Here is a 27,424-nt window from a genome sequence, read left to right on the forward strand (position 1 = left end):
GAACAGTCTCTGAGCACTGAGCTGGCTGGCATGGCCTAAACTGTTTGCAGACAGCTGTGGAATCATATGACACCCTGAAAAGGAAACACCCTAATCTCTCCTGCCAGACTGAAATAGACTTCTGCTTGCTTGCTTGCTTGCTTACTTAATTAGTTATTTTTGGTTTAAGAATGCCAAGAACACATTATTTCAATTTGTGGAAATAGTTAAACTTGTTTAGGAAATAAGTAGGAAAAGTTCTTCTCTACCTTGAAATATTTTTACAAATGCTAAACATGGCCACAAGGTGCGGTCAAGGGAGAGGAGAAGACTGCAAATTAACAAAAAACATTTTTATTAGCAGCAGGTAGGGTTCTAGCTGCACTAAACCAAGAGCAGGTTACATAATTTATCATTCAAATTGGACAGGGTAGGTAGGACAAGAGGAAAAAGTAAATTGGGACATATGGTCACTTCCGTTACTTCACGAAAACAAATTAGGCCTTTTCATTTATGTTTAATCATTTGCCAGCACGATGTCGAATGCATAGAAAGTACTGAGCAAACAATTATTGCTGAGGGAACAGAATTTATATTTCAGCCAAAATCAATTCATTTAAAACTCCTCCTAGTTTCCAGTGTCATATTTTGTTTTAAAAACACATACTTAATTTTGCGCTGAGCATCTATCATTAGCTCGATTAGGATCTACCAAATGCTCTCCTTTTGCCTTCTTTTAATGGCTGCAAAGTAATTTTATTTTTCCTTCTTTATTCTGTTTCACTGAAACGATCAGAGAAGCCTCGACTCCTTATTTAATCGCGACATGGAAAGAATAGCCCAAGAAGCTGTGTTTGGAGGGAGTGTTTGTGTCACTCTGAGCACCGCATTGGGGGGAGCCTCTGTGTGGAGGACACGGTGGCCTGGGACCTTCCCGCACCGAGGCACATACTGCCCTTAGGTAAGTTCCAACACACAGGTTCTCTCTGCAAGCAAAAAAGGAACCCATTATGCTTTGTAAAGCCGTCACTCTAAAATCTGGTGAAGAGTCCCCGCTGTGTGTTATTAATTTACTCTCCTAGCCTTCAGAATAACAACTCTTTTATGTTATTGTTACAGGAAGTGTCCAAGGTCAAAAAGATGTTGACTCAGAGGCTCTATGCATTCATTTCAAATCTGTACAGACAGTACATTAAATTTGTTTTGGTCAGTTGTGGGACTTGAACTCTGTGCCTGGGCGCTGTCCCTCAGCTCTTCAGCTCAAGGCTAGCACTCTACCACTTGAGCCACAGCGCCACTTCTGGTTTTCTGGTGGTTATTGGGGGTAAAAGTCTCACGGGTTTTCCTGCCGGGACTGACTCTGAACCACAATCCTCAGATCTCAGGCTCCGGAGCAGCTAAGATGGCGGGACTGAGCCAGTGCCTGGCATATTACATTTTTGATAACAATTCTCAAGGATATCCCGCATTATTCTGGGCCAATAGGACAAGCACACATCGAGAAGGGCTTGTTTAATCTCCCGTAAGTATTACATGAGGCGGCATTTCAAATCCGGAGGCTCCTAGCCACTCAATTTACTTGTAATGATTCCTTCAAATTCCTAACTAGTAGCTTTGAAATGGTGCTTAAGAGTTGCCAAGAGACAAGTTGTATGCGGAAAACCATGGCCAGCTCTTGTCACTGTGTTTCTGAAAACCCTCATTTGGAGGACAATAACAAATGGCACACAGGGAAAGCCAGGGGTAATGCTTTAGGACTTGTCTAACAAAGGGTTTTGTTGATGATTACTAGTTTGAAAAGTGCTGCTCCAGGCTAAAACAACACCATGCTCATTGCATCACACTGCTCTGTTTTGATCGCAGATAACAGATAATGAGAAAACTTAATAATTATAAGAAGTTTTCTTGCTGACTGGTCATACTTGATAGGTTTATAAATTCAGCACATTAACTGCTAGAATGTCCTGGTTCATCTAAAATAACACATCCCATATTATAACAAACCTTTACAACATGCTTTATTAACATGTTCATAAATAACGAATATACAGAATGGATTAAGTATATATTCACTAGACTCCTAATAGGGAATGATGAGGAGGCAACAATGCTTGATAAAAAAGGCACTCCTTACCTTGCCCATGTAATTGTAACCGCGCTGTATGGTATTTTCACAATAAAAAAATACTTAAGTAATTATTCATTTAATACCTAACTTTGAAGGATATTAAAAACAAGGGTGACAAAAGGAGAGCAAAAATACACATTCTATTAATTTGAATACATATAAAAGTTGCCAGATTTCCTTTTACTGAAGTAACTACTAGAGAAATTGCCTATAAAGCAAGTACTTCATAACCTATATATTTTCAAAGTCTGGAAATTCACGGATGGAGACTTCCCCAAGTGAACAGGTGTCACCTCTGCACCTTCTTTTTATTCCACGGTTCCATAGGTTATGGGTGGGTGGCTGCCTGACACAGAACCTTCCAGTGATTAGCCCAGGCAAATCAGGCATTCTTAGCTAGCCCAGGCAACGCACTGGAGGCGGAGTCTTGTAACATACATGCACAGACCTATGTGCCCAAAGAAAACACCTCTTCCATACCAGAAAGTAAACAGCCTCGGCGCAGCCAGCGCGTGGGAGGTGATGAGAAGGGTATGGCCTGTGCGTGAGCACGCAGGCATCCTCCACGAATGATGTAAGTCGCCACAGAGGAAGCAGGAGCTCACCCCAAGCTCAACCGCGGACGGAGATGCAGGTGAACCGGCCTGTGCTCCCACAAGCGCGCAGAGAGGCATGGGACGATCGTGCACTGCACCGAACGTGGCCAATGTGTTCATGATTCCGTGTCTCACACAGAAACCAAGTAACCGTGAAATGAAGACGACCACTGTAACCAGCTATGGAAGAAAAAAAACCTGCTTCTTATTTTGATGTTAAAAGGGTAATGCTAAACCTTTAAAAAGTAGGTGGAGGGGAAAAAGAATGACAGCAGGGTGTTCCATTATGCTGCCAAAGTCTCTTAGAAGAGAGACAGCAGAGCTACATAATAAGCCCCACAGAAAGGGTCAGCAGGAAAATGGTAGACAGTGCAGATAAGATGTTGTAGCCTAAGGGTGTACGTAGCCAAAACACATTTGAAATATTTCATTTTAAAACAATGCATCATGGTGTCAAACCTAGGTCCTACACATCCTTTGTTCATATGCCAAATAACCTTGTTACAGACTGCTAGATTAATGCAAACTATAGTAAAATTCACAGCACAGAACACCCAAATGTTAAGTACTGGCAAAAAGAAGTAGAGGGCCTGGGAAGGTGGCTCAGTGGCAGAGTGCTTGCCTTGCATGCGTGAGGCCCTGGGTTTGATTCCTCAGCACCACATAATCAGAAAAATCTGGAAGTGGCGCTGTGGCTTCAGTGGTAGAGTGTTAGCCTTGAGCAAAAGAAGCTCAGGGACGGCGCCCAGGCCCTGAGTTCAAGCCCCAGGACTGGCAAAAAAAGTTAATTGAATGCTTTGCAAAAATTGCTACTTCTCAGTTAAAAGATTCCCTTGCCCAGTCTTTTTTTGCGGCTAAGGGGCAGCACCTGAGTTTGAACCCAAGGCCTCTGCCTCTGAGGTACCACCATGGAAGACAGGCCCCTCCACCACCTTGTCAGTTTTGTAACTAGAGTGACTAAAAGTTTAAAAAGCTCTGTGAGCTTACTGAGTTGTATAGACAGACATGAAGCAACAGGTTCTCAGAAAACCTGTTTCACTATACCAAGGGTTAGGAAGTGTAGGAGGGATTTTCAAACAACTCCCATCTGCTCTTCCCGGTTAGGCGCCTCATCATCCACTGCTCTAGCTCCAACAGCTTCCCTCCAAGGAATGGCTCCTTTTCTTTGTCCTTCCACTCCAATCCTTCTGCTCTCATGAAAATCAAACTATGTACACAGTTCTCTAGATCATTATATTTGCCCAGTCGCTTCCTCATCATTCAGATAAACAGAGAGATACCACATGTCAAGTAGCAATAAGCAAAGTACTTTCTTCCCCGGCCAAGGAATGGGTATGGAGCATGTCTCCGTTTAGTGGGTTTTTCCTCCTCTATTTCTGCCACTGAGATATATGTAAAAGACACTCTCTGAGTTAATGAATTGAAAGCTGTCCTCAAGATTCAAGATCTGTTTTAAAAAGATTATTTTGCACACGTATAGCAAAGAAGAAGAAAATTTAGAAATGCTCAATTCACATGATCTGGAACTTCACAAAAGGGCAAACTTGAATAGTAGAGTGGTAAAGGATGCGTAAAACTCAGAGGTTATCTAAAATGCAAAATCAAATGCTGCCCTCAGCATCATTTTACATGGTCTAGCCACGCCCAGGACTGCTGAAGACAGGAAAGCAGGAAGATGCTCACGTGGTGTTCGAGGAATGGACGGCACCTGCGCTGTTAGGTGTGCACCCTAAAATGCCTCCACACGTGCAGAGGAAAGACAGAAGAATCTCCACGGTAAGAAAAAAGCTGGAAATAACTTAAATAAACTAAACACTCACAATGGAACGGATGAACAAAACTGAGTGACACAGACACTGAGTCAAAATATAGCCACAGAACAGCAAGCAAGATGCTAAGCAATAAGGAACGCACGTGATTCCATTCTATAAAGTTCTGACTCTACAAAGTGAGGCCACTGGTACAATGAGAATAAAAATATGAAAACAGTCCTAAGGAAAACACACTGGTTGATGGCAGTGACTCCCTCTTCCTAGTAAGGGGAAAATAAGAGGGGCACAAAGATCCTCCTTCCATGATCTAGGGTAAGTATGGCAGAACAGAATTATAGACTGAAGCCTCACAGGGTAAGTACGTTAGCAGTATACTTGAAACACATCACTAAAGACAGAGGTGCGGAGGTGGGAGGAAGGAAGAAGAAGAAGAAAAGGAAACTCATCTATTCAAAGAGGTAACATATCTCCCACGGGCAGGAGACCAACCACTGGACCATCTGGGTGGGCGGCCAGCCTCGCCAATCCACAGGCCTGTGTGCACAGATTCACGGGCTCACTTTTGCCAAGAGCTACCCACTCTGGGAGGCTCTGACTCATATCTCCTTCCTTCCTTAAATTACCGACTTCCTTTATTTGCACACACAGTGATGACCCCCATCTCCTTACAAGCGAGGACTGGGCATGTCTGATCTCTGCCTGAAATCTTCCTTTACTGTCTCAAAAACCACTATGGACTCATTACATGTAATTGTAGCCAAATGTTTTCTTCTGAAGTTGCCTCTGTTAATTTAAACATTTTTGGTATAACTTTCTTTAGGTTCTAAAAATAGAGCTGGTGTTGATTATCACAAACAAGGGCAAAATGGTTTTGTATAATGAAAGAGAGAAATTAGGATAAAGTAACAGCACCGATCACAACATTTCCTGGATCAAAACTTAAAATGCATCTGAAAGACTCTGCCCCTAGTGAGGGGGTGGGGTGTCGGGAAGAAAGCACTGAAAAACAGACCGAGCAACACTGTGCATTATTATCATCAATACTCTACATTTCGTAATTGTTCTCAGTAAAAATAAAATGTAGACATTAACAATGTAACCGCGTTAAGAAACTAAAATGAGGCCGGGCACCGGTGGCTCATGCCTGTCATCCTAGCTACTCAGGACGCTGAGATCTGAGGATCGAGGTTCAAAGCCAGCCTGGGCAGGAAAGTCCATGAGACTCTTATCTCCAATAAGCCACCAGAAAACTGGAAGTGGTGCTGTGGCTCAAGTGGTAGAGCACCAGCTTGAGCTGAAGAGCTGAAGGACAGTGCCCAGGCCCCAAGTTCAAGCCCCACAACTGACAAAAAAAAAAAAAAAACTAGAATGGAGATAGGCACCAGTGGCTCATGCCTATAATCTGAGCATGATGGTTCAAAGCCAGCACTGGGATATGTGTAAGACTTTTTAAAAAGCACATTGCTGAGAGTTGGGGCTAGTAGGGCTTTTGAAAATGCCTCCTTGCATCATGCATTGGTTCATCTGTGAATTTCCCATAGATTTCTACTGGATGCCAAGCAGCAACCAGGACGACACTGAGTATTACAAGGCCCAGCACTAGACCTCCAGTGTGTCTAGGAAGCAGCACCACCCGAAAAGTCAGACTAAAACAGCCACTGGAATTCCACGACCAATTTGATTCAGATAAATACAAGTTCTTCAGTGTTTGCTATAGTTAAGGAAATGGACTTCTGGGAAAAAGACATTCACTGAGATAAGGGGGAAAATCATATCTATTTACTTTTACTTACAAGAAGCCAGGGGGACCCCAAAAACAACCCCCAAACCATTATATAGCTAAGAAATTCATATTATGTTTAGGTATTTAACCTGAGAAAAATCCTTCCAAAACTAGGATCAACATCCTTCAATCACGTCTTGTCATGAAATGATCAGTACTTAGAAAAAACTGACTGCTCATGTCCAACATGGTAACAATTTGTCAATACTGCTTACATTTTATATGAATCTAATTGTAAAAAATTCACAAGAGACTCTTTCCTGCCATAAAAGCTATTTAGCTGGGTTCCAGACACACTGATGACTGTCACGTGTGTTAGGGGAGAGAGGACGTGATGTATCAATGACACAGCTTACCTACTAAAAGAGAAGAGAAGGGCTACCATTCCCACAGACCTCACGGCGGATGCCACACGCAGATCCGCCTGTTCCTCCGTAAGAGGGGCGATGGGTGGGTTCTCAGTGGCTCTGGGAGGCTCACAGTTCAACGCCAGCCCAGGCAGTAAGTCCACAAGCAGAGACGGAAGGTACCAGGATGGCTGGGGCAGCAAAGTCCACTAGCAAGCCTGAGGACCGAGTTCAAACCCAATGCCACTCTACACACACACACACACACACACACACACACACACACACACACACACACACACACACACACACACACACACACACACACGCACGCACGCATGCACGCACACACGCACGCATGCACGGAGCCTGTGGATGTCGCTGAGCGGCAGAGAAGTCTCTGCTTGTAGTAGGCCCTGGATCCAATCAAAAGAAAAGGAATACCTTCCTCAATTATCACTTCAAGAACAATGGGAGAAAGCATACGTCTGCTCGTGAAAGGACGTAAGACTTCATGATGCAAGGAGAGGGGGAGAGGCAAATACTAAAGGACGACTGGAAGAAGCTGAGATTGGCCTTACAGAGGAACTATGAATTCCAAAACATCACGCCAGAGTTACCACACAAGAATCTGTAAGAGAACAGACGGTCCATTTCTGTTTAACCCCTTCCAGAGTGTAATCAGTGCAAGTCTGAGTGTGCAAGGAAAAGAGAGAAGGTTAGAGAGCTTCTGGGAGGCGGCAGCTGCATTGCAGATTAAAATCTTGCCTTCCCCAAATATGCAAGGGTATCTGACTACATCTAGACATTCCGTTACACTCTTTCCAGACATCAGGATTTTTTAGGACAGGCATATTTACCTGTAATGGATTATCTGCAGTGACTCAAAGCTGGCTTCAGCAGCAAGTTTGAAAACAGGAATGAAAGTAGGGAGTATCAGATCTTGTGATGGAAGAATGGATGTGAAAAAAATAGAGCAACTTTTATTAAGGCTTTATTACTTTCAAAGGGGACTGTTCATTCTAGTGGCACGCTGATCAACTTCTAGTCATTTACTTACTTATCTAGGGAAAGATTTGAAGCAATGTCAGAGCTATTTTCACTCATCTCCAGGAAGAGCCCAATGTCCAATGATGGTTTTTAAATGTCTTCAAACATTGCTCATTGAAGCAAAATGTAGGATTTCTAAATATTTTACTTGAGTTCTTGTCACCTGTATGAAAGGAGCAACGTAGCCCCACCTTGTCTAATGCCTGGAGAGTTTTAAAGCCATCACGGAGAGACAAGCAGGCAATTCAACTCATTTTTTCTGTCTTGTCCTTACAAATCAAGTAACAAAGGAGCCATTTCTTTGCCTCCAAATCAAGTAAGTGGCCAGAGTGCAGATGCACTCCGAGTTTTACACACAGGTCAGTGGAGGAAGCGATCCCCGATGGTGAGTAATGTTGGAATGGCGTTCGTATCTCTTGTTATTCTGAGTTCTATGGTTTTTCTCAGGACACAACCACAAAGTATCTAACCCATCACTGGAGTTAGCTAAAACATTTCAAGGGTTTTGGCATATGGTAAGTGCTCTGCAGTATTAGCTATTATTATCAAAATAATGACTGCGTTTCAGAAAAAATAGCAAATATAAAAAGTATTAGCAACTAGAAAGAAAGCCACCATCTTACTTATATAGATTTTGTTTACATGTACAGACACATAGGTTTCTGAGCCTATGCTAAGTTTTATACAACTTTCAGGATGTTTTGTCAGTTACAATCACTGTCTAAAAAGAAAATTAAAAAGAAATAATAACCAAATATATCCATACATTGACTGTAATTTACTATAGGCCACACTAAGCATACACTAAAAAAATAAAAAATAAAAATAAAAAACAACCTGAGTCAAAGGCAGGCAATGAAGGAAAAAATCCAGACATCAGGGTTCAGAGAAACAATCCCAAAATAACAAATGTAAAATAACACAGGAAAACAGAGCTAAGGAGACTGCGACACATGGAGGTGACTGCAGTTCAGAATGAATGCTGAGAGAGGGTCTTTGAGGCCTGTTTCTAACTAAGGGAAAGCACTAGCATCTCTTTTTTTAAGCATAATTTAGATCAATCGAAGGTGTTTTGGTTTTGAGGCTCTCAGAGTATGTGTAAACTTGCAGGAGAGACCTGTTCCCACCCACACCCGCGTACAGGACATGCAGGCACAGGAGAGGCGGCACGCACACCCCCAGTTCATCCCTGGCTCTCGGGCAACCAAGTGAGAGGACAAACCTGCTGGAAAGGTCGCGTCTGGGCCTGCCTGAGAAGACGGTGCTGCTGCTGCTGCTGCAGAAGCTTCATCTGTATGAACTGCTGCTGGGAAGTGAGCCCGTGAAGGGTGAGGGGCTGCGTCACGGCGCCTGAGCGCCGCTGGAGCATGTAGGACAGTGCTTGCTTGGTGCTGGCTGGCACAACGGGGCCCGCGGGGTCCAACCTGGAGCCTCCTACAGCAGCACCAGAGTGGAGAGGTAAAGCAATCAGGCGTCCTTATTTTACCAAAACACAGGCACTTCACCTTCGCAGGAGGGAGTCTAATACTGTACACAATGCAACTTCACGAATGCCCTACTTCAGGGGAGAAAATGAGGAGCTGCCATAATTTGGCAGTTATATGAATTTCAAATCATCTAAGGCTATTGGGAATATATTACTGGCATAAAACACACTGCTTTTGTTGAGCACGGGTGGCTCACGCCTGTCATCCTAGCTACTCAGGAGGCTGAGATCTAAGGATCGCGGTTCCCCAGCCCGGGCAAGGACAGTCCATGAGACTCCTATCTCCAATTAACCACCAGAAAACCAGAAGCGGTACTGTGGCTCAAGTGGTAGAGCACTCACCTTGAGCAAAAGAGCTCAGGGACAGCGCCCAGGCCCAGAATTTAAACCCCACAACTGACAAAAACAAAAACAAAAACAAAACCCAAAAAGCCCACATTGCTTTCATGGCATATTTTGACAGGAGTCCTGAGCCAGACATAGAAACTCTTGTGATTTTAAACAAATCTGAAGCACATGTTATTTAAGCTTCATTCCCGGGACATAACAAAATGTATCTCTTGCAGTAGAAAAGCACAGAAAGTACTTTAACTTGAATTTCCTGGAAACTTCAAATATCACAAATCTAAAGAGAAAATACTTTTTGAAAGCTGGAAATCAATTAAACAACAAACATTGATTATACTGTTATTTAAGAAAACAAAGGAAATCCTTAGCATCTCTGGATACGGATTTGATTATTAAGTGCCTTCATGGGTTACAAAGTATTCTTTTTAGCGTAGCTGTGGCTCAAAGTGGTAAAGTGCTAGCCTTAAGCAAAAAAGCTCAGGGACAGAGCCCAGGCCCTGAGTTCAAGTTCCACAACTGAAAAAATAAAGTATTTTTTCACCAACTGCTGGCTTCACAGTAGCTGCCAACCCTGATGTACAGAGAAGAGCTCCCCATAAATGCCTCACCCACACCTACCCTTTTATAGAGAGCAGTTCACAGGACAGGCAGCTGAACCATGGCTACCCTACATGACTTCAGACTCAGCGCCACAGGCAGCCTAAGTCAGAGCCACCCACAGAGACCGTGTGAGAGGCGACCAGGGATCTGAGAGGTGGGCGGCCTGACCACACTGTGCTCACACGGTCCATTCACAGAAAGAGAATAGAGCTGTGATAGGTCAGTCAGTTTCTTTTATGGTTCGGGTTTTTTTAACTGTATTTTTTTGTCTTTTCTTTTTTGGTACTGGGGAATCGAACCCAGGACGTTGCACTTGCTAGGCAAGCGCTTTGCCACTGAGCCACATCCCAGCCCTCAGTTTCTTTTAATGTTCATAACCCTTCTACAGTCTTTACCTCTGAAGAAATGTAAGGTTATGAAATCTTTCTGTGCTGCCCAGGATGGCTTCAAACTCCTAGGCTCAGCCTCCAGAGTATCTAAGACTACAAGAGTGTCCTACTGCACCTGGCTGAAGCTTATTCAGAAGGAAAGATACTCTGAGTGAAGGGAATTGCTGAAACGTCAGCTGAAATGTGAGCTCTCAAGGTCTCAAGTTTTGTAACGCTCTCAGGGTGAAATCAAAGGGAACCTCATCTAAGAGTGACCTAACTGCGTTTTTGTTACATACCTGGAGTAAGAGACTGGTTCTGAAGGAAGAAGGCAGGCTGCGGGGGCTGGCCCACGAGGTTGTAACCCCACACGGTGGACGGTGCGTGGTGCATCACTTGGGAGGAAATGGGTGAGTAATTAGGAGGTGCTCGGTATATGTTGCTCTGTGGATACTCCTTCAACATAAAGATTAAAAAGAAAGTTTGAATCGACATATCCCACGCTAATGAATTATTTGAGATACTTCCTATGTCTGTGTAAAGGGGAAGGGGGAAGTGAATACAGGAGTCAGACCTTTTCCTTTACTCCAGTGCAGCTCAGTAGCAGGACATCTGCCTCTCATGCACAAGCCTCACAGTAAAAACCAAATCAAACCAAACCAAAAAGAAACCACTTATCTTGCAGTGGCCAGAGAAGAAAAATACCTTCTGTCAGTTCTTTAAAAAATTAAAAATGCACTCAGAATGCCCATACTGAGCAAGACTAACTACAAGCACCTTCCTTGATAAGGTTCTTGATAATCATCTCAGAAGGCCGTCCCCAGTGTCTTGGGCCTCGAGGACATTTGTATCAGAAAGGCCCACAATGCTTCGGGACTGCTTTCTGCCTAGAAAGCATCCTACTGGAGTCCTTCTACTGCCCTTCCACACAGGTGGGCGCCCCAGTCCCGTGCTGCGGCTTCCTGAGGATCGGAAGCATGTCTGTCATGGTTCCATACAGCACAGGACAGAAGCATGTTCCCTGCCATTTTACACAAGGGTATATGCCACTGAGAGAAGGTGTAGAAAATAAGCTGAATTTGGAGCTCTGGTGTCTGAGATGAACAGAAGCCAATTCACATGGGCTGGTATCTGAAAAGAACAGTACCCCAGATCAGCAGGAGGCTCAGTTGGGACCACATTGAACAAGCTTTCGAGGTGGAGGAACTCGAGCACAAGAGTAACCAAGAGGCGCTGACACATGAGCACAGGCTATCAGGGAGGAACAGAGAGGTCTTGGTTTTGACACAGGTAAATTACCCTCAGATGTCTGAACACAAGTCCTTCTTATGCTGTGCAGTAAAAATTCCCCTGGGTTTTGTAGAAAGTTACTTCAAATGCTCAAGTATTTATCAGTAGAAAGAAATCCTAAGTACCACATCTTATGTTCCAAAAATCATTTATAAATTATAATTCGATACATTTCTCAGGGTGTGGAGAAATCCCGGCAGCTTGAACTTGAGGCCTCGTGCTTGGTAGGCAGGTGAATGGCAACTCAAGCCCCCCCCACCCTCGCTTCAGTTTACTTTTCATGTGGGGTAGGATTTATGCCCAGGATTGGCATCTGACTATGATCTTCCTACCTCTGCCTCCCAAGTAGCTGGGACTACAGGTATGTACCACCATATCTAGCCCGGTTTCTGATCATTGGTAAGGAATATGAGTAGAAAGCAAGAAAGACAGCATTTACAATTAGGTCTACTTATCTCTCATAAAATCTGATATGGAAAAGAAGCAGAAGGGCAAGAGAGCAAGACAATAGGAAAATAAGGAATCTCTAGATCACCATATTGGGCATCATATGTAAGTTAACACAGGGAAAAAGAAAAGCGTTTTGTTATGTTAATGTATTGCAAATTTTGTCAACTACCCAAAATTATAGGATTTGATATTTCAAAAAATTAAGGTTTCAAACCTGGGAAGTGATGAGGAACTGAGATTTAACCCAGAATTATCTACGAGAAGCAGCTCTTGGTGTATTTGTGAAAGTTTTAACATGGAATTATTTCAGTGAAATGGAGTTTGGATAAGGAAATGGCAGTTAATGGCTCTGAGAAGCAGTTCAAGTGGAGGGGAACCCAACTCTGTCCACCTGTTATGTTGTGCCATCCGGTTAAACGTCACAGAAACGAGTGAGCAAGAGCTGTCTCAGAGCTGACGGACGTGGGGACACAGGCCCAGTAGTGATTCTCACCCTCACTGCTAAGGAGCGTATGGACTTCCAGGGACGTGGGGACACAGGCCCAGTAGTGAGTCTCACCCTCGCTGATAAGGAGCGTATGGACTTCCAGGGACGTGGGGACACAGGCCCAGTAGTGATTCTCACCCTCACTGCTAAGGAGCGTATGGACTTCCAGGGACGTGGGGACACAGGCCCAGTAGTGAGTCTCACCCTCGCTGCTAAGGAGTGTATGGACTTCCAGGGACGTGGGGACACAGGACCAGTAGTGAGTCTCACCCTCGCTGATAAGGAGCGTATGGACTTCCAGGGACGTGGGGACACAGGCCCAGTAGTAAGTCTCACCCTTGCTGCTAAGGAGCGTACGGACTTCCAGGGACGTGGGGACACAGGCCCCCCTCGCTCCTAACGCGCCACGCTCTCCTGGCTCCCTACTCACATCCACGCGCGAGCCGCACTTGGTCTTGCGCTTCTTGCCCTTTGTCTTCTTCTCTTCATCGGCTGCGTTTTTCCCAGGATCTGACAGCTCAGCTGATTTCCTTTCTGGTTCCTGAGAAACGGGAGATGTGGGCTCTTCCTCTTCCTCCTCGGGAGGCAGGGGCAGCGGCTCCAGGTAGTAGCTCCGGGGCTTGGGTGTGGGGTGTGTGTGGTACAGGAGGAGGTGGTGCTGCTCCTCGTATCTGATTACTCTTCGATCCACACGGACAGTCCCAAACCAGGCCCAGGAGAGAGGAGCTGGGTTCTTCTGGCCCTCAAACAAGTCCCACGGGGACACTTTCTGCTTGGTAGAGACCTGGAGCCCCTGTGGTAAGACGGTGCGTGGTGAGAATGTGTTCAGATCTCGCCCTGGATCACGGGCAGCCTGCTTAAGACCTAGCACTCAGCACCCCAGACTGCAGAGCTAGGTCACTCACAAGAAGGCAGTGCCTACAATTCAGACCTTTATGTTCAGCTCTACAGTTCTTCGCTTGCTACACATAAGCAACACAAGTAGTCTATGTTGCTTAAAATCCATTTTTCATTTATCTTTTCAAAGAAGAATCTTTTTAAATAAAGAATACTGAAAGGCTAGTCTTACTAATACAAAGTATAATCAGTAATCTATTTTTTATGTTTGAGACAATATAAAACTTAAGAGCCAAAACACACTTGGCCCCTAAGTGGTTTCCTATTAACTTCAATCCAAACCTGCATGGACTTGATTCAACATGGAGACCTTTCACATACTTCACGAGCCAGATTATCATTACCATCATCATCATCATCTATTTTTAAATTTGGTGCCAGTGCTAGGGCCTGAGGCTCAGGGCCTGGATGCTGTCCCCCTGAGCTCTTGTGCTCAAGGCTAGTGTTCTACCACTTGAGCCATGGCTCCACTTGCAGATCTTCTGGTATCTTACTGGTGATAACAGACTCATGGAGTTTTCTCCCCTGGCTTGGCTGGTTTGAACCATGATCTTCAGACCTCAGCTTCCTGCGTAGCTAGGATTACAGTGAGCATCCTGTGACCGGCCATAAGCCAGATTCTGAACGAAGCAACAGGATGACAGAATTACATTACAGAAGCAATTATAGAAGTCTTTCCAGTCCAGCTTGTCTCTGCTAACTCCAGAAGAACACATTCTGTTTCTGAGTTATGTTAAATAAGAAATTCAACATTATTTTAGTGTCTCTTAGAACATTTCCTAGTGTACCAAGTTAAATATATTTCTCCTCAAAAACATTCATTCAGTCTATAAGATGAGAACCCTCCTTGTTCTTCTTATCTACACGTAATCTGCCACTGATGGCTTCTTCCAACACCAAGGTTCAATTAATTTCCCTTCATATGTGTCTTGAGACGAAATCATTTTCTAGGTATAAAGACCACATTACCACCAAATGGATTCTACAAGTCCCACTGCTAGAGAGCTGAAACACAGCTTGACCTGAAGTCCCACTGCTAGAGAGCTGAAACACAGCTTGACCTGATCCTAGCTTTTTCCTTTGTAGAACTACTTTGGAACTGGGTACACAGGCTTTTCTGATTGATGGCAGCATTAAGTCACATTTTTCTCCATTTTCTAATGTCCCCAACGCTCTCTACCATGACATACAAATCTTATTGCACTGTGGTTTCCTACTTCCTCTAGAAAGTAGGATGTTAGGAGCTCCACTTTTATTTCTGTGATTGTATAATGTCTGATTGCCTAATGTCCATTGAAAGAACATCTGACTATTTTTGTTCTCTTTTAGAGAACTTTCTTCAAAACAATGTCCTGAACTACTAAGGAAGATCCTGTCTCAAAATGCAAAAACATGTAAGTATTAAGTAATTTTTACTTGAAATAGCTTATTAGCACAATACACTATTTATCAATAAAATCTTTCTTGCATAAACATACAGTACTTCCAATTGTGAAATAAAATCAGAACTGGTCTTTGCTTTCATTTTCTTAAACTTTAGTTTCTCCTTGGTGGATTTCAGAAATTTATTTAGATTTAGGTAAAGATTTTAAATGAGTATCTTACAAAATATGATGTTTACTATAGTGCATAACAAAAATACCCCCTAAATTTTTTAAGAAACTATAAAGTTGAGATGTTTTAGGTACTTTCTAGGAAGATTAAAAAATTGCTTCATTTCTGTAAATAAGATGTATTTATGTGTGAGACAAACATTTACACTTGCCTGTTTTTTATCGATAGAGTCAAATCCAGCAATTTTGTTTCCTTTTGTGTCGATCAAAGAACCCATAGGCTCACAAGTGATGACATCACATGTCTGTTTGGGCAAAGGTAGCAACTGTTGAACTTTATCAATGCTTTCCGAACGCTTGTCTCCAAGCTCTTTCTATAAAAACAGAGAAAGAAAAGAGGAGAGGGAGAGGAAGGGGAGAGGGAGGGAAGGGGGGAGGAAGGAGAAAGGGAAAGGGAGGGAGAAATAAAATGGCAACTCATATAAATTACAGTGAAGGCAAAAGTTAACAGGAAGGAAGTTCCTTCATGAAACAGTTCCTTCTTCACAGCTAGCATGTTCTTTAACCCTGAAATATGCCATGGCACAGTTCCAAATCAGTACCATGCTTCATTTCTTCTATTCAAGTAGAAAACAGAAGACGGACAAAGGCAGCCTTGTTGCACAACATCACAGAGCAGAAATGACAAACATTCACGCTAGCATTTGGGAGCTGAAGACAGGAGCTGCAGCAGAGAGAGAACACACTCCCGCACCCAGGGGCGGACCTCAAGGTAACCATCCGTTATTTTACTGACAAAGTCATCAGATACGCGTCTTTCCTTCCTTGTACTGTGGGTTTATAGTTTATTTCAAAGAGAGTTAGTCAAATAAATCAGATTTTCAAATATTAATAGATGCTGATTGTTTAACTACATGAGCAAGTCCAAGCATGGATTAATCCTAAATCTTAATTTGGCATTTTGGTTAAGTTTTGATAATGAATTATTTCTAAAATAACTTAAAAATTAGACATGCTCTGTGAATAAAATTGGAAGAATCTATAGATTCTCGTGACATGCTTGTAACTTTGGGGCCTGGCAAGTGGGGCCTGGCAATAATTAGCAATCACATCACTTTACGTCGAATGTGTAAGCATTTAAATTACTGAGTAATAATTTAAGAGAAAATGCATTCATTAGACAAGAAACCCACAACCACCTTGAATGTATACCAGAAGCTGGTCACAACTTACTTTCAGTTTCTTCACTAGGTTCATGTATGCTCGTTTATTCTCTTCAGACCCCCCTGGGGATGCGTTTGATAGATCAGAGGCTAACGTCCCATTGATTAGGACACCCAGCATGTCAAGAACTGTGGTGAATAATTCGCTAAGAGGCAAAACAAAACAGTTTTAGTCCTAAAAGGAACGAAGCTAGGGAAGGCACAGAATTTTAATGGCACTAGGGTGTGGCAGCATCTGTCCTCAGGACATCAGCGCCAGAGTGTGGGGTGAGCACATACTTGTTAGTGTGCATGTCAACGGCTCCCGAGGTGATTATCTGCAGAAACAGGAGGGCCCAGTCCGTGGTCCACTGAGCACTCCTCTGCACGGTGTCGAACATGCCTCCCACCTATCATACAAACACAGCCCAGAGTCAGTATTCCCAAAGAGAGAACGCCACACCCACCACACCCACCAGGTCACCCGCACTACCACACCACATCACACCCACTACACCACCACGTCACGCCCACTACACAACCACATCACACCCACCACACATCACACCCACCACACCACATCACACCCACTACACCACCACATCACACCCACTACACCACACCACACCCACTACACCACATCACACCCACCACACCACATCACACCCACCACACCACATCACACCCACCACACCACATCACACCCACTACACCACATCACACCCACTACACCACATCACACCCACTACACATCACACCCACTACACAACCACATCACACCCACACCACATCACACCCACTACACCACATCACACCCACTACACCACATCACACCCACTACACAACCACATCACACCCACCACACCACATCACACCCACTACACCACCACATCACACCCACCACACCACATCACACCCACACCACATCACACCCACCACACCACATCACACCCACCACACCACATCACACCCACTACACCACATCACACCCACTACACCACATCACACCCACCACACATCACACCCACCACACCACATCACACCCACTACACCACATCACACCCACCACACCACATCACACCCACTACACCACCACATCACACCCACTACACCACCACATCACACCCACCACACCGCCACATCACACCCACCACACCGCCACATCACACCCACCACACTGCCACATCACACCCACTACACCATATCACACCCACCACACCACATCACACCCACTACACCACCACATCACACCCACTACACCACATCACACCCACCACACCACATCACACCCACCACACCACCACATCACACCCACCACACCACATCACACCCACTACACCACATCACACCCACCACACCACCACATCACACCCACCACACCACATCACACCCACCACACCACATCACACCCACTACACCACATCACACCCACTACACCACATCACACCCACTACACCACCACACACACCCACTACACCACACCACACCCACACCACATCACACCCACCACACCACATCACACCCACCACACCACATCACACCCACTACACCACCACATCACACCCACTACACCACATCACACCCACCACACCACCACATCACACCCACACCACATCACACCCACTACACCACATCACACCCACTACACCACCACACACACCCACTACACCACACCACACCCACACCACATCACACCCACCACACCACATCACACCCACCACACCACCACATCACACCCACTACACCACATCACACCCACTACACCACCACATCACACCCACTACACCACATCACACCCACTACACCACCACATCACACCCACTACACCACATCACACCCACCACACCACCACATCACACCCACCACACCACATCACACCCACCATACCACATCACACCCACCACACCACATCACACCCACCACACCACATCACACCCACTACACCACATCACACCCACCACACCACCACATCACACCCACCACACCACATCACACCCACTACACCACATCACACCCACCACACCACATCACACCCACTACACCACCACATCACACCCACCACACCACATCACACCCACTACACCACATCACACCCACTACACCACCACATCACACCCACCACACCACATCACACCCACTACACCACCACATCACAACCACCACACCACATCACACCCACACCACATCACACCCACCACACCACATCACACCCACCACACCACATCACACCCACCACACCACATCACACCCACTACACCACCACATCACACCCACTACACCACATCACACCCACCACACATCACACCCACTACACCACATCACACCCACCACACCACATCACACCCACCACACCACCACATCACACCCACCACACCACATCACACCCACCACACATCACACCCACCACACCACATCACACCCACCACACCACATCACACCCACCACACCACATCACACCCACCACACCACCACATCACACCCACTACACCACATCACACCCACCACACCACATCACACCCACCACACCACATCACACCCACCACACATCACACCCACTACACCACATCACACCCACCACACCACACCCACTACACCACATCACACCCACCACACCACATCACACCCACCACACCACATCACACCCACCACACCACATCACACCCACCACACCACCACATCACACCCACTACACCACATCACACCCACCACACCACATCACACCCACCACACCACCACATCACACCCACCACACCACATCACACCCACCACACCACATCACACCCACCACACCACATCACACCCACTATAGCACATCATACCCACAAATTGTCATTAGTTGAAAAAAGAAAGGTTTCTATACTCTGCTTATTATGAATTAGTCTGTTGTTTTTCTCACTTAGCTATGAGTTTATCACTATTTTGTGTTACTTCAGCATTTGTTTGGTCAAAAACTGAATGAAGATCAATAATGAGCGTGGACACTCATTAGATTTCTTTCCTTTGTCTTTCATGATGTTCAGTTTATAATGTAATTGCAATTACATTAAATCTGATCGTTGTCAAAACTATGTGATCCAATTATCTGCAGCTGCCACGTTGAATCTAACGCCTTTGAAAACACCTGCTAACCCAGAAGCAGTGCTTCTGAACTCAGCGGAGCTTTGCCCCTCAGGCTGCCAGCTCCTAGGTGTGTGACTTAGGCTAAAAGTCAAGTCAAGACTCCAGGCAAGGTGCCACTGACGGTGTCGTTGGGGTTAGCTCAGTAGGAAAGGACCAGTCCAAGGAATGTACCCTGTTTGAGAAATGAATGATTCCCATCAAACAGCCTTGTGAAATTGTGTTTGTGATCAATGTGACAGAAAGTCATAATTCTGAGATGAAGGATGTTATGGCTTTTAAATTCATCAGGTGAAAACTAACATATCCCAAAGTAGCAGTTTTTCTAGAACACCTCTAAGCACAAACTAAGAGAAAGAGACCTTTGTTAAAGAAAACAAATAATGCTTCAAACTTTGACTACTGTCTAGAACTTGACCCAGACAGGAAGGGAGGTGGCAGGGAGTGCAGAGAGTTGAAGGGAAGGGGAAGCCGTTGCTGAGGCTGCCGTCCACGCTGCCCGCAGCCCAGCTGGACCCGGAGCGCCTTCCACGCAGAAAGGGGGCCATTACAGGAAGCACACGAAGCCCCCTACCAGATTTAAGCGGAGCTGCAGGGCCTCGTGCACCGCCTGCCGTGCCTTTACGTCAGCCTGGTCGCGCTCTTCCCTCCAGTTACTTAAGATCTGAAAGCAGAAAAGAGAAAAAGAAAGGGAGAGACCAAACCCTGTCTCTCTAAAAACTGCTCTTATTTCCTCACAAAAAGGTCAGCGGAACTTGTTCCTGACAGCCCCAAACAATGTTTTAGCTTTCACAAATTAAGAAAGAAAGCTTAATAAAATTCTAGTTTTCCTCCTCTTTCACAAGCAGAGAATCTGTTGATACTGACAGTATCATTAAGCCTGGGGAAATGCCTTAGAAGGCCATTAAACATTAACAAAAAAAGTTAACTACACTATTTAATTGGTCTTATGAAGATAAATACTGGGGACATAGAAGGAAAATTTCACATTGGTCCAGGCTATATTTCCAGGGACCTGCTATGAGTGAAGACACTGCAGACGGGACACCGGGCAGGGCGAGGGGCAGAGTGACAGTGAACACGGACTTACACCGACACAGTGACCGAAACGGACCGGGAAACAAAAAGCAGGCTAGGCTGGCATCTGACAAGAACCTCTTCCAGCCAACAGCTAGGCTTCGTGGATGCAACTTCCACCCATGTGACGGCAGTGGAGTCTATGGGGCGTAACTGGTGCCGTGGTGGAGAGCAGTCAACGCCATTAGTCCAAACAACTAGTACAGATTTATTAGTCCACATTTCTAAGTTTTTATTGCTTCCTGGGATTTCAACTCAGGCCCTCAACACTAGCTGAGCAGGAGCTCTACCACAGAGCCATACTTTACCCGCTTTTCCCACTGGTTATTTGACCAGAGTGCGTATCTGAACCTTGATCTTATTTTATGCTTCCCACGGTAGCTGGAATGACAGGTATATGTCCCCCTCCCTCCCCCACCTTCCCGACTGGGTTCTTCTATTGAGATGGAGTCTCGCAGACTTATCTGCTCAGTTGGACGGGAACCATCAGCCAGAGTGGCAGGGGCCTGCACTGCACTCAGCTGCTGGATGTTCTAGAAGTGCCTTCTGTGAATGCCCAGGCTTGACGTGAACTGTGATCCTCCTATCTCAACCATTCAAGTAGCTGAGACTGCAGCTGTGGACCACCAGAACTTGACCCAGACCTTGTGAATTTTATTTGGATGTAAATATAAGGAGCTTAGACACTGAAGGTGTAGGTGATTCGTATTTCAGAAGTAGAGCTATATTTCACACGAGTAGCTATGTGGAGAAAAGAGCTCCTAGATCCAGCAGTGGGAGATGGCAAGGAGACCCGAGCAGGAGTCAGTGTCCTTGCTCGTGCCCATCACCGCCACGCAGGAGAAGACCTGGTGCCACGAGGTGGGCTCACTGCTCTGCCAACCTGGCCACTGCTCTTGATCCACGCTCAGAACTTTCTGAGTCATTTAGTTTCTAGGCAGTACATAAACAGTGTCCCAAACACATATCCAAAGAGCCACGGTGGCTGAAAAAGCCATCTCCAAACTCGAGGAATACGTTAAAATGCCTCCTGGTGCGGCCAGCGAGCTGGCATCAGACCACGGCAGACCCATACAAATATACTCCTGAACCCACCCAGCTCAGGCCGGGCCAGGCTGCGGGGTGCAGGGGTCACAGAGGCCACAGAGGTCTCATCCCGGCCCCTGCCCAGGCAGACTGTCTTCTCCAGAGGGCAGCAGCACACAGCTGCCCCGAAGTTCTCGACACTACGACGCACATCTTAATGCGCATGTCTATCTACCTTGTCACGTGGGTCACTGATGCTGTAACACCGTGAACCTGTGAGTGGTACTTGTGGCGGGCGCTCTGAGGAACACCAGGTGGGAGAAGAGGGCGTGGGTTACAGCGCCCAGCATCTACTGAAACCATGGTGCATCCTTATTGGTTAAAGCCCCAGCACGTCGTCAGGGAGTCGCTGGCTGCACCTCACCTGGTGCATCCTTATTGGTTAAAGCCCCAGCACATGGTCAGGGAGACGCTGGCTGCATCTCACCTGGTGCATCCTTATTGGTTAAAGCCCCAGCACATGGTCAGGGAGTCGCTGGCTGCACCTCACCTGGTGCATCCTTATTGGTTAAAGCCCCAGCACGTCGTCAGGGAGTCGCTGGCTGCACCTCACCTGGTGCATCCTTATTGGTTAAAGCCCCAGCACATGGTCAGGGAGACGCTGGCTGCATCTCACCTGGTGCATCCTTATTGGTTAAAGCCCCAGCACATGGTCAGGGAGACGCTGGCTGCACCTCACCTGGTGCATCCTTACTGGTTAAAGCCCCAGCACATGGTCAGGGAGACGCTGGCTGCATCTCACCTGGTTCACTTGATTCTGGAGCGATGTCAGGAGGCCTTCCCGCTGCTCATCCTGCCCCTTGAGGCAGGTGAGGACCAGCGACAGGAACGGCTGCTGGCTCAGGAGAGACATGCTGCAAGGGAAGCGACCACGGCACATCAGTCAGGAAGAGCTAGCCGTCACTACATCTTCACTGACTCATATTTATTTCACTAGTAAAGGAAGGAAAGGGCAGAAAACAGTGACAAGCAAGCGAGCACAGATTAAAACCCAGGCGAGGCTTCTCAATATCTAGGTGCGTTCTGCTGCCCTGGAAGGCACCGGCAGCCATGTCGGTGCATGCCGCAGGGCAGCGCGCCCCAAGGGGGGAGCGCCGCGCCTGCAGCGTTTTAAACTTTCATAAGGAAACAGATTAGCTTATATATGGAATAAAGTGAGAATTAAGACAAGGTTCACTTTAAACGTTGACTTTAAAATTCAGAAAACATGCCTCTTCACAGTGTTGATTCTTTGGGAGCTGGCTTTCCTTCTTAGCATACTTTCTTTTTCCTTTTTGCAAGTCATGGGGCTTAAACTCAGGGCCTGGGCACCGTCCCTGAGCTTTTTCTGCTCGAGGCGAGCACTGTATCACTTGAGCCACAGCACCACTTCCAGCCTTTTTGTACAAGTTTATTGGAGATGAGCATCTCCAGACTTTTCTGCTCAGGCTGGCTTCAAACTGCAGTCCTCAGATCTTAGCCTCCTGAGTAGTTAGGATTACTGGTGTGAGCCCCTAGCACCTGGCTTCAACACATTTCTTAAGACCAAACAGGACTAGCCACAAGGTTGGAGGACCGTAAGAGTGGGATTCGTGCTAGAAGCCCCTAGGGTCCAGGCTCTTCGACAACCCACAGCTCCCAATGATAAAGGGGCTTCAAGACATTTGACAAGAGCCAGGAATGTGAGGTAGAATTCTGGAGGATCCAAGTTAAGCCAGCCTAGGCAAAAATTTATTCTCATCAAGGGCAGCAATGGGAGGAAGGGAATGAGAGGGAAAGGGGGAACAGTTTACACTAAACAAAAGGAAAAAATGTACGTATCACCTGATGTGGAAGAAATAGAATATTGTCAAAGCTCATAGAATTCACAAACATTATAGACCACGATAATGACAATTTGCCTTGTGAAGCTTAAAATGTGTTTGTGACTTTAAGTATCACTATCCCACAATACTGTGAAATTTATGAAATCACTTAGTCTCAATAAGAAACTATTAAAATTTATTCTCAACAAATAAGCCAACCTAACAGTACATGCCTGTAATCCCAGGTACTTGAGAATTTGAAAAACATAGGTCGGAGGACCAATGGTCTGAGGACCCCTGCTCCCAAGATCCTACCTGGAAATTCACTAGGACAAAGGGAGGCTAGGCTGGGGGCATGGCTCAAGTGGTAGAGCACACGAGACCCTGGGTGCAATCCCCAGTACTAGCTACAAAAGAGAAAAAAGACAAAGAAGACAGACATTTGGAAAAATTTCTAGTTTCATTGGCATTTAAATAAAGTATCATCAATTAAAACAAACTGACCAAACAAGCGCTAGAGGGAAAAAAATCTACATGTGGGCTCCAGACCAAAGTATTTCAGTCAGCTTACAAAATACAGGCACTGGCCTTGAGTAAGAGGCCAACAAAGACAGTGTTAACTGGGGGATAAGACATCTGCCTGTTCTGAATTCTTAGAAAACGGAAGACATGATTACTTTTCCCCTTTACCCCAAAGATGCTAAATTCATAGTGTGATATCTGTTCCTCAGAAATGTTACTTTTTAAAAATTATTCAAAACCTTTAAGGGCAAGGTAGGCGCTAGTGGCTCACGCCTGTAATCCTAGCTACTCAGGAGGCTGAGATCTGAGGATCGCTGTTCAAAGCCAGCCTGGGCAGAAAAGTCCATGAGATTCTTATTTACAATGAACCACCAGAAAGTGATGCTGTGGCTCAAGTGATAGAGCACTCGCCTTGAGCTGAAGAGCTGAGGGACAGCGCCCAGACCCAGAGTTCAGGCCCTATGACTGGCAAAAGCAAGCAAGCAAGCAAACAAACAAAAACCCAAAACCTTTCAGGGTATAAAATTAACTAATATTAGTTTGGGTTGCTTAGAAACAGTACTAAATGGAAATGTCAGTAACTATTACAGGGCCTAGCATTCCAAAATTTCCATTTTACATGTTTTAAACACGAATATTACCTATCAAGAACTAGAAATAACTAAAACTAACTGTGGGTGTTGTGGCTTAATGATCGAGCACCTGCCTAATAGTGTGAACACCGCGCCAGCACCCCTTGCCAGACACAGAATGTCCTGGCTACCACGACCACTGTCCATTCATCTGAACTCAAGGTGCTTTCAAAGGCTCAACCATGACTTAGACTCACAGGGACAACTGAGAGCCAATGCACTCATGAGACTGGGTGCCCATATGTTAAGTATTACCACATGGCACTGGGAGCCGGGGTACTAAGTATTACCACATGGAACTGGTAGCCACGGTACTATTACTACATGGAACTTTCTGGGAACAGAACCTTGGCTGACAGACCATCTCTGATTCCTTAAACAATGAAATGCCTATGGGCTCTGGGGTCAGGACTGTGGGGTGGGTGGCAGGGCTCATGGTCTCCGTGGGCTCTGGGGTCAGGACTGTCAGGTGGCAGGGCTCATGGTCTCCGTGGGCTCTGGGGTCAGGACTGTGGGGTGGGTGGCAGGGCTCATGGTCTCCGTGGGCTCTGGGGACAGGACTGTCAGGTGGCAGGGCTCATGGTCTCCGTGGGCTCTGGGGTCAGGACTGTGGGGTGGGTGGCAGGGCTCCCGGCCTCCGTGGTAGAACCAGACACCTTCGCAGACACACCCCCTTCAGTCCTACCTTTTCTGCTTCTGTCTGTCTCTCTCCTTCTTTGAAGAGGAGCCCAGATGCTGCCCCTTCTCTAGCTCTTCTCCAGCAGCCTTCAGCACCCTTCCCTGAACAGAGGTTGGCAGCCTGGCGATGAGGGGGGCCACCAGCCACACGCCCCTGCGCTCTGAGGAGCTACAACCAGAGGCAGGTGTTACGCCGTGAAGCAGCCGAGTCTGACCCCACACAAGGACGGAAGCGCCCACAGCAGTCTGATGTGCAGGACACACTATGCAAAAATTTCCTTCTCATTTCTCAACTATCTTCCTCTTGCCAAAACCAGACATGTGCTTCTACATCCCATCCATGTGTATGGAGAGTTTGGGGCAGACATTGTATATGAACTGTTTTTTTGCAGTTCTCTGTGATTCTGGCTTTTTGACTACTAACAATCATTGTGTTGGCAAACAATACACTTGGCTAAATAGTTACAATATCAATACTTTTAAGCTTTAAAATTCACTAGTTATTGTTTTTACCAAAATGATCAAAGACAGTCAATCAGTTATGATTAAAAGGATTACTTTACAATTCATACACCTACTGGTTCTAATACTGAATGCAAATTACCATGTCATATTACTGAATAACTGCCAAATAAGAAAGATAACAGAATGTGTTTCCGATTTAATGAATACCACGGAACACAGTAGCTCCTGAAGACACTGAAATCATGGCTTGAACCTGAGTGCATCTGTGGCTCGAAGGCATCTGAGTCTACTCAATTAAGTATGTTAAATGCCAAGAGAGATATCATTCACCTAGCTTTATCCTCTAAGTTGTTGCTTAATGGTAACTGTCACTAAGTAGTTATTTTCTCATACTTCCTGCATCTTAATTAAAAAAGTATTATGCCAATAAAATTCACAGTAACCTGTGAAGAGTTCATGACAAAGCACGAAAGATACCTCAGAAATGTCTTTATTCCGTTTTGCCTCGTGCTACTCGCATCAGCATTTCCAGCACCGTGTGGGTGGAAGAGGCTCAGGCCAGCGCTAGAGGAGCTGCTATTCAAATCTGCAGACTGCTGGAAGACCTCTATGGTGGCCTTTGCAATATTGTCCAATAAGTTGTTCATTTCAGCCACAGAACCGGAGCCCTAGAGCGAGACATGGGAAAGCTAGAGCCCACCAGGCTCTCCTTCCTCCTGAGATTTCATCCGTGTGCACCCTGCGACGCATACTCACAGGGTCCTTCACACACTGCTTGATCATGAGTTGTAGTTCCAGCCAGGACTGTCTCAGTGTCCACTGCTCAAGATTCTGGGGGAAGATGCAAAGATTTCCATTCGATATTAAGGACATTAAACCTGTGTTAACATGTGAGTTCTCACAGCACTCATTCTTTCAAGAAGAAGCAGGGTAAGAGGCACCAAAAGAGTTTACAAGGATCAAAGACTTACCATCAATTACCTATGTTCACTACACACAAAGAAACAAATAGCAACATCCAAATGATGTCACCATCTTGGCTAGAAACTGTGAGACATTTCATCTTTCAAAACCTAACAACTTCATTCCTAAGTAATTCTAATGCTTCTTAATATGTCTAAGACTGCTCCTCCGTAAGACTCCTTCCTCTGAGGTAAATGTAGTACGGATGTAAAATATCACTATTTGTGACAGCTGCAGCAATAAACTGAGGCAAATCCCCAGGAAAGGGCAAAGTGAGGGAGCGTGACTTGTGATCGTCACAAACAGCGTGTCAAGTGACCGACACGAGGCTGGAGAGCGCTCTTACCTGGAGAATGCGCTTGATGTGCCGCCTTTGCAGGCTCTCCCCCTCGGCACACTCTTTAATGCCATGCGGGTAGCAAATGAGCTGCAATAATTTCTGGGCTTGCACATTTGAAAGCACAGGGTCCAGAATAAGCTCTTTGTCTGTGCATAATCTTTCAGGTTCTTTTAAGCAATGTTCTCCTACCCATTCCTAAAAATGATACAGCAGTTAGACGGACAGGCACCAACTTACCACAAACCCATGTATTATGCTCTCACTTCTCAGAGCAAAATGGCATGAAAATCTGGTAAGACTCTACAAACAAAAAAACACATGAAAGAAAAAGGAAAAAGTTTTAAAAAGAAAAATTCTAGCATGTTGGCTTATCAAAAACACAAGGTGGAACTCTGACTAAAGAGAAACAGCTTAAAAATATATG

General features: G+C 45.6%; 2 protein-coding genes across 8 annotated transcripts in view; one reads left to right on the forward strand and one right to left on the reverse strand.

The window, feature by feature from the left end:
• The window catches only part of LOC138837635 (mediator of RNA polymerase II transcription subunit 12-like protein), a 213,494-nt gene that overhangs the window by 18,718 nt on the left and 167,352 nt on the right, over window positions 1–27,424 (reverse strand). For all 7 annotated transcript variants that reach the window (XR_011375387.1, XM_070036566.1, XM_070036565.1 and 4 more), the window contains 12 exons: window positions 27,007–27,195; window positions 26,454–26,528; window positions 26,175–26,365; window positions 25,240–25,401; window positions 22,359–22,470; window positions 20,028–20,117; window positions 16,637–16,746; window positions 16,368–16,503; window positions 15,347–15,508; window positions 13,115–13,477; window positions 10,757–10,913; window positions 8,878–9,089 (listed from right to left, as the gene is read on the reverse strand). Coding sequence is in view for 6 of the 7 variants with exons in the window: in XM_070036566.1 (XP_069892667.1) it covers window positions 8,878–9,089; window positions 10,757–10,913; window positions 13,115–13,477; window positions 15,347–15,508; window positions 16,368–16,503; window positions 16,637–16,746; window positions 20,028–20,117; window positions 22,359–22,470; window positions 25,240–25,401; window positions 26,175–26,365; window positions 26,454–26,528; window positions 27,007–27,195 (1,959 nt within the window). In the remaining variant the exon portion in view is untranslated. The remainder of the gene's footprint in view (window positions 1–8,877; window positions 9,090–10,756; window positions 10,914–13,114; window positions 13,478–15,346; window positions 15,509–16,367; window positions 16,504–16,636; window positions 16,747–20,027; window positions 20,118–22,358; window positions 22,471–25,239; window positions 25,402–26,174; window positions 26,366–26,453; window positions 26,529–27,006; window positions 27,196–27,424) is intronic.
• The window catches only part of LOC138837639 (P2Y purinoceptor 12), a 43,754-nt gene continuing 32,104 nt past the window's right edge, over window positions 15,775–27,424 (forward strand). Inside the window, exon 1 of the mRNA XM_070036575.1 lies at window positions 15,775–15,906. The gene's annotated coding sequence lies outside the window, so the exon portion shown is untranslated. The remainder of the gene's footprint in view (window positions 15,907–27,424) is intronic.

This window comes from Dipodomys merriami, unplaced genomic scaffold (genome assembly GCF_024711535.1).
Source record: "Dipodomys merriami isolate MVZ:Mamm:240054 unplaced genomic scaffold, mDipMer1.0.p SCAF_273, whole genome shotgun sequence".
NCBI lineage: Eukaryota > Metazoa > Chordata > Mammalia > Rodentia > Heteromyidae > Dipodomys > Dipodomys merriami.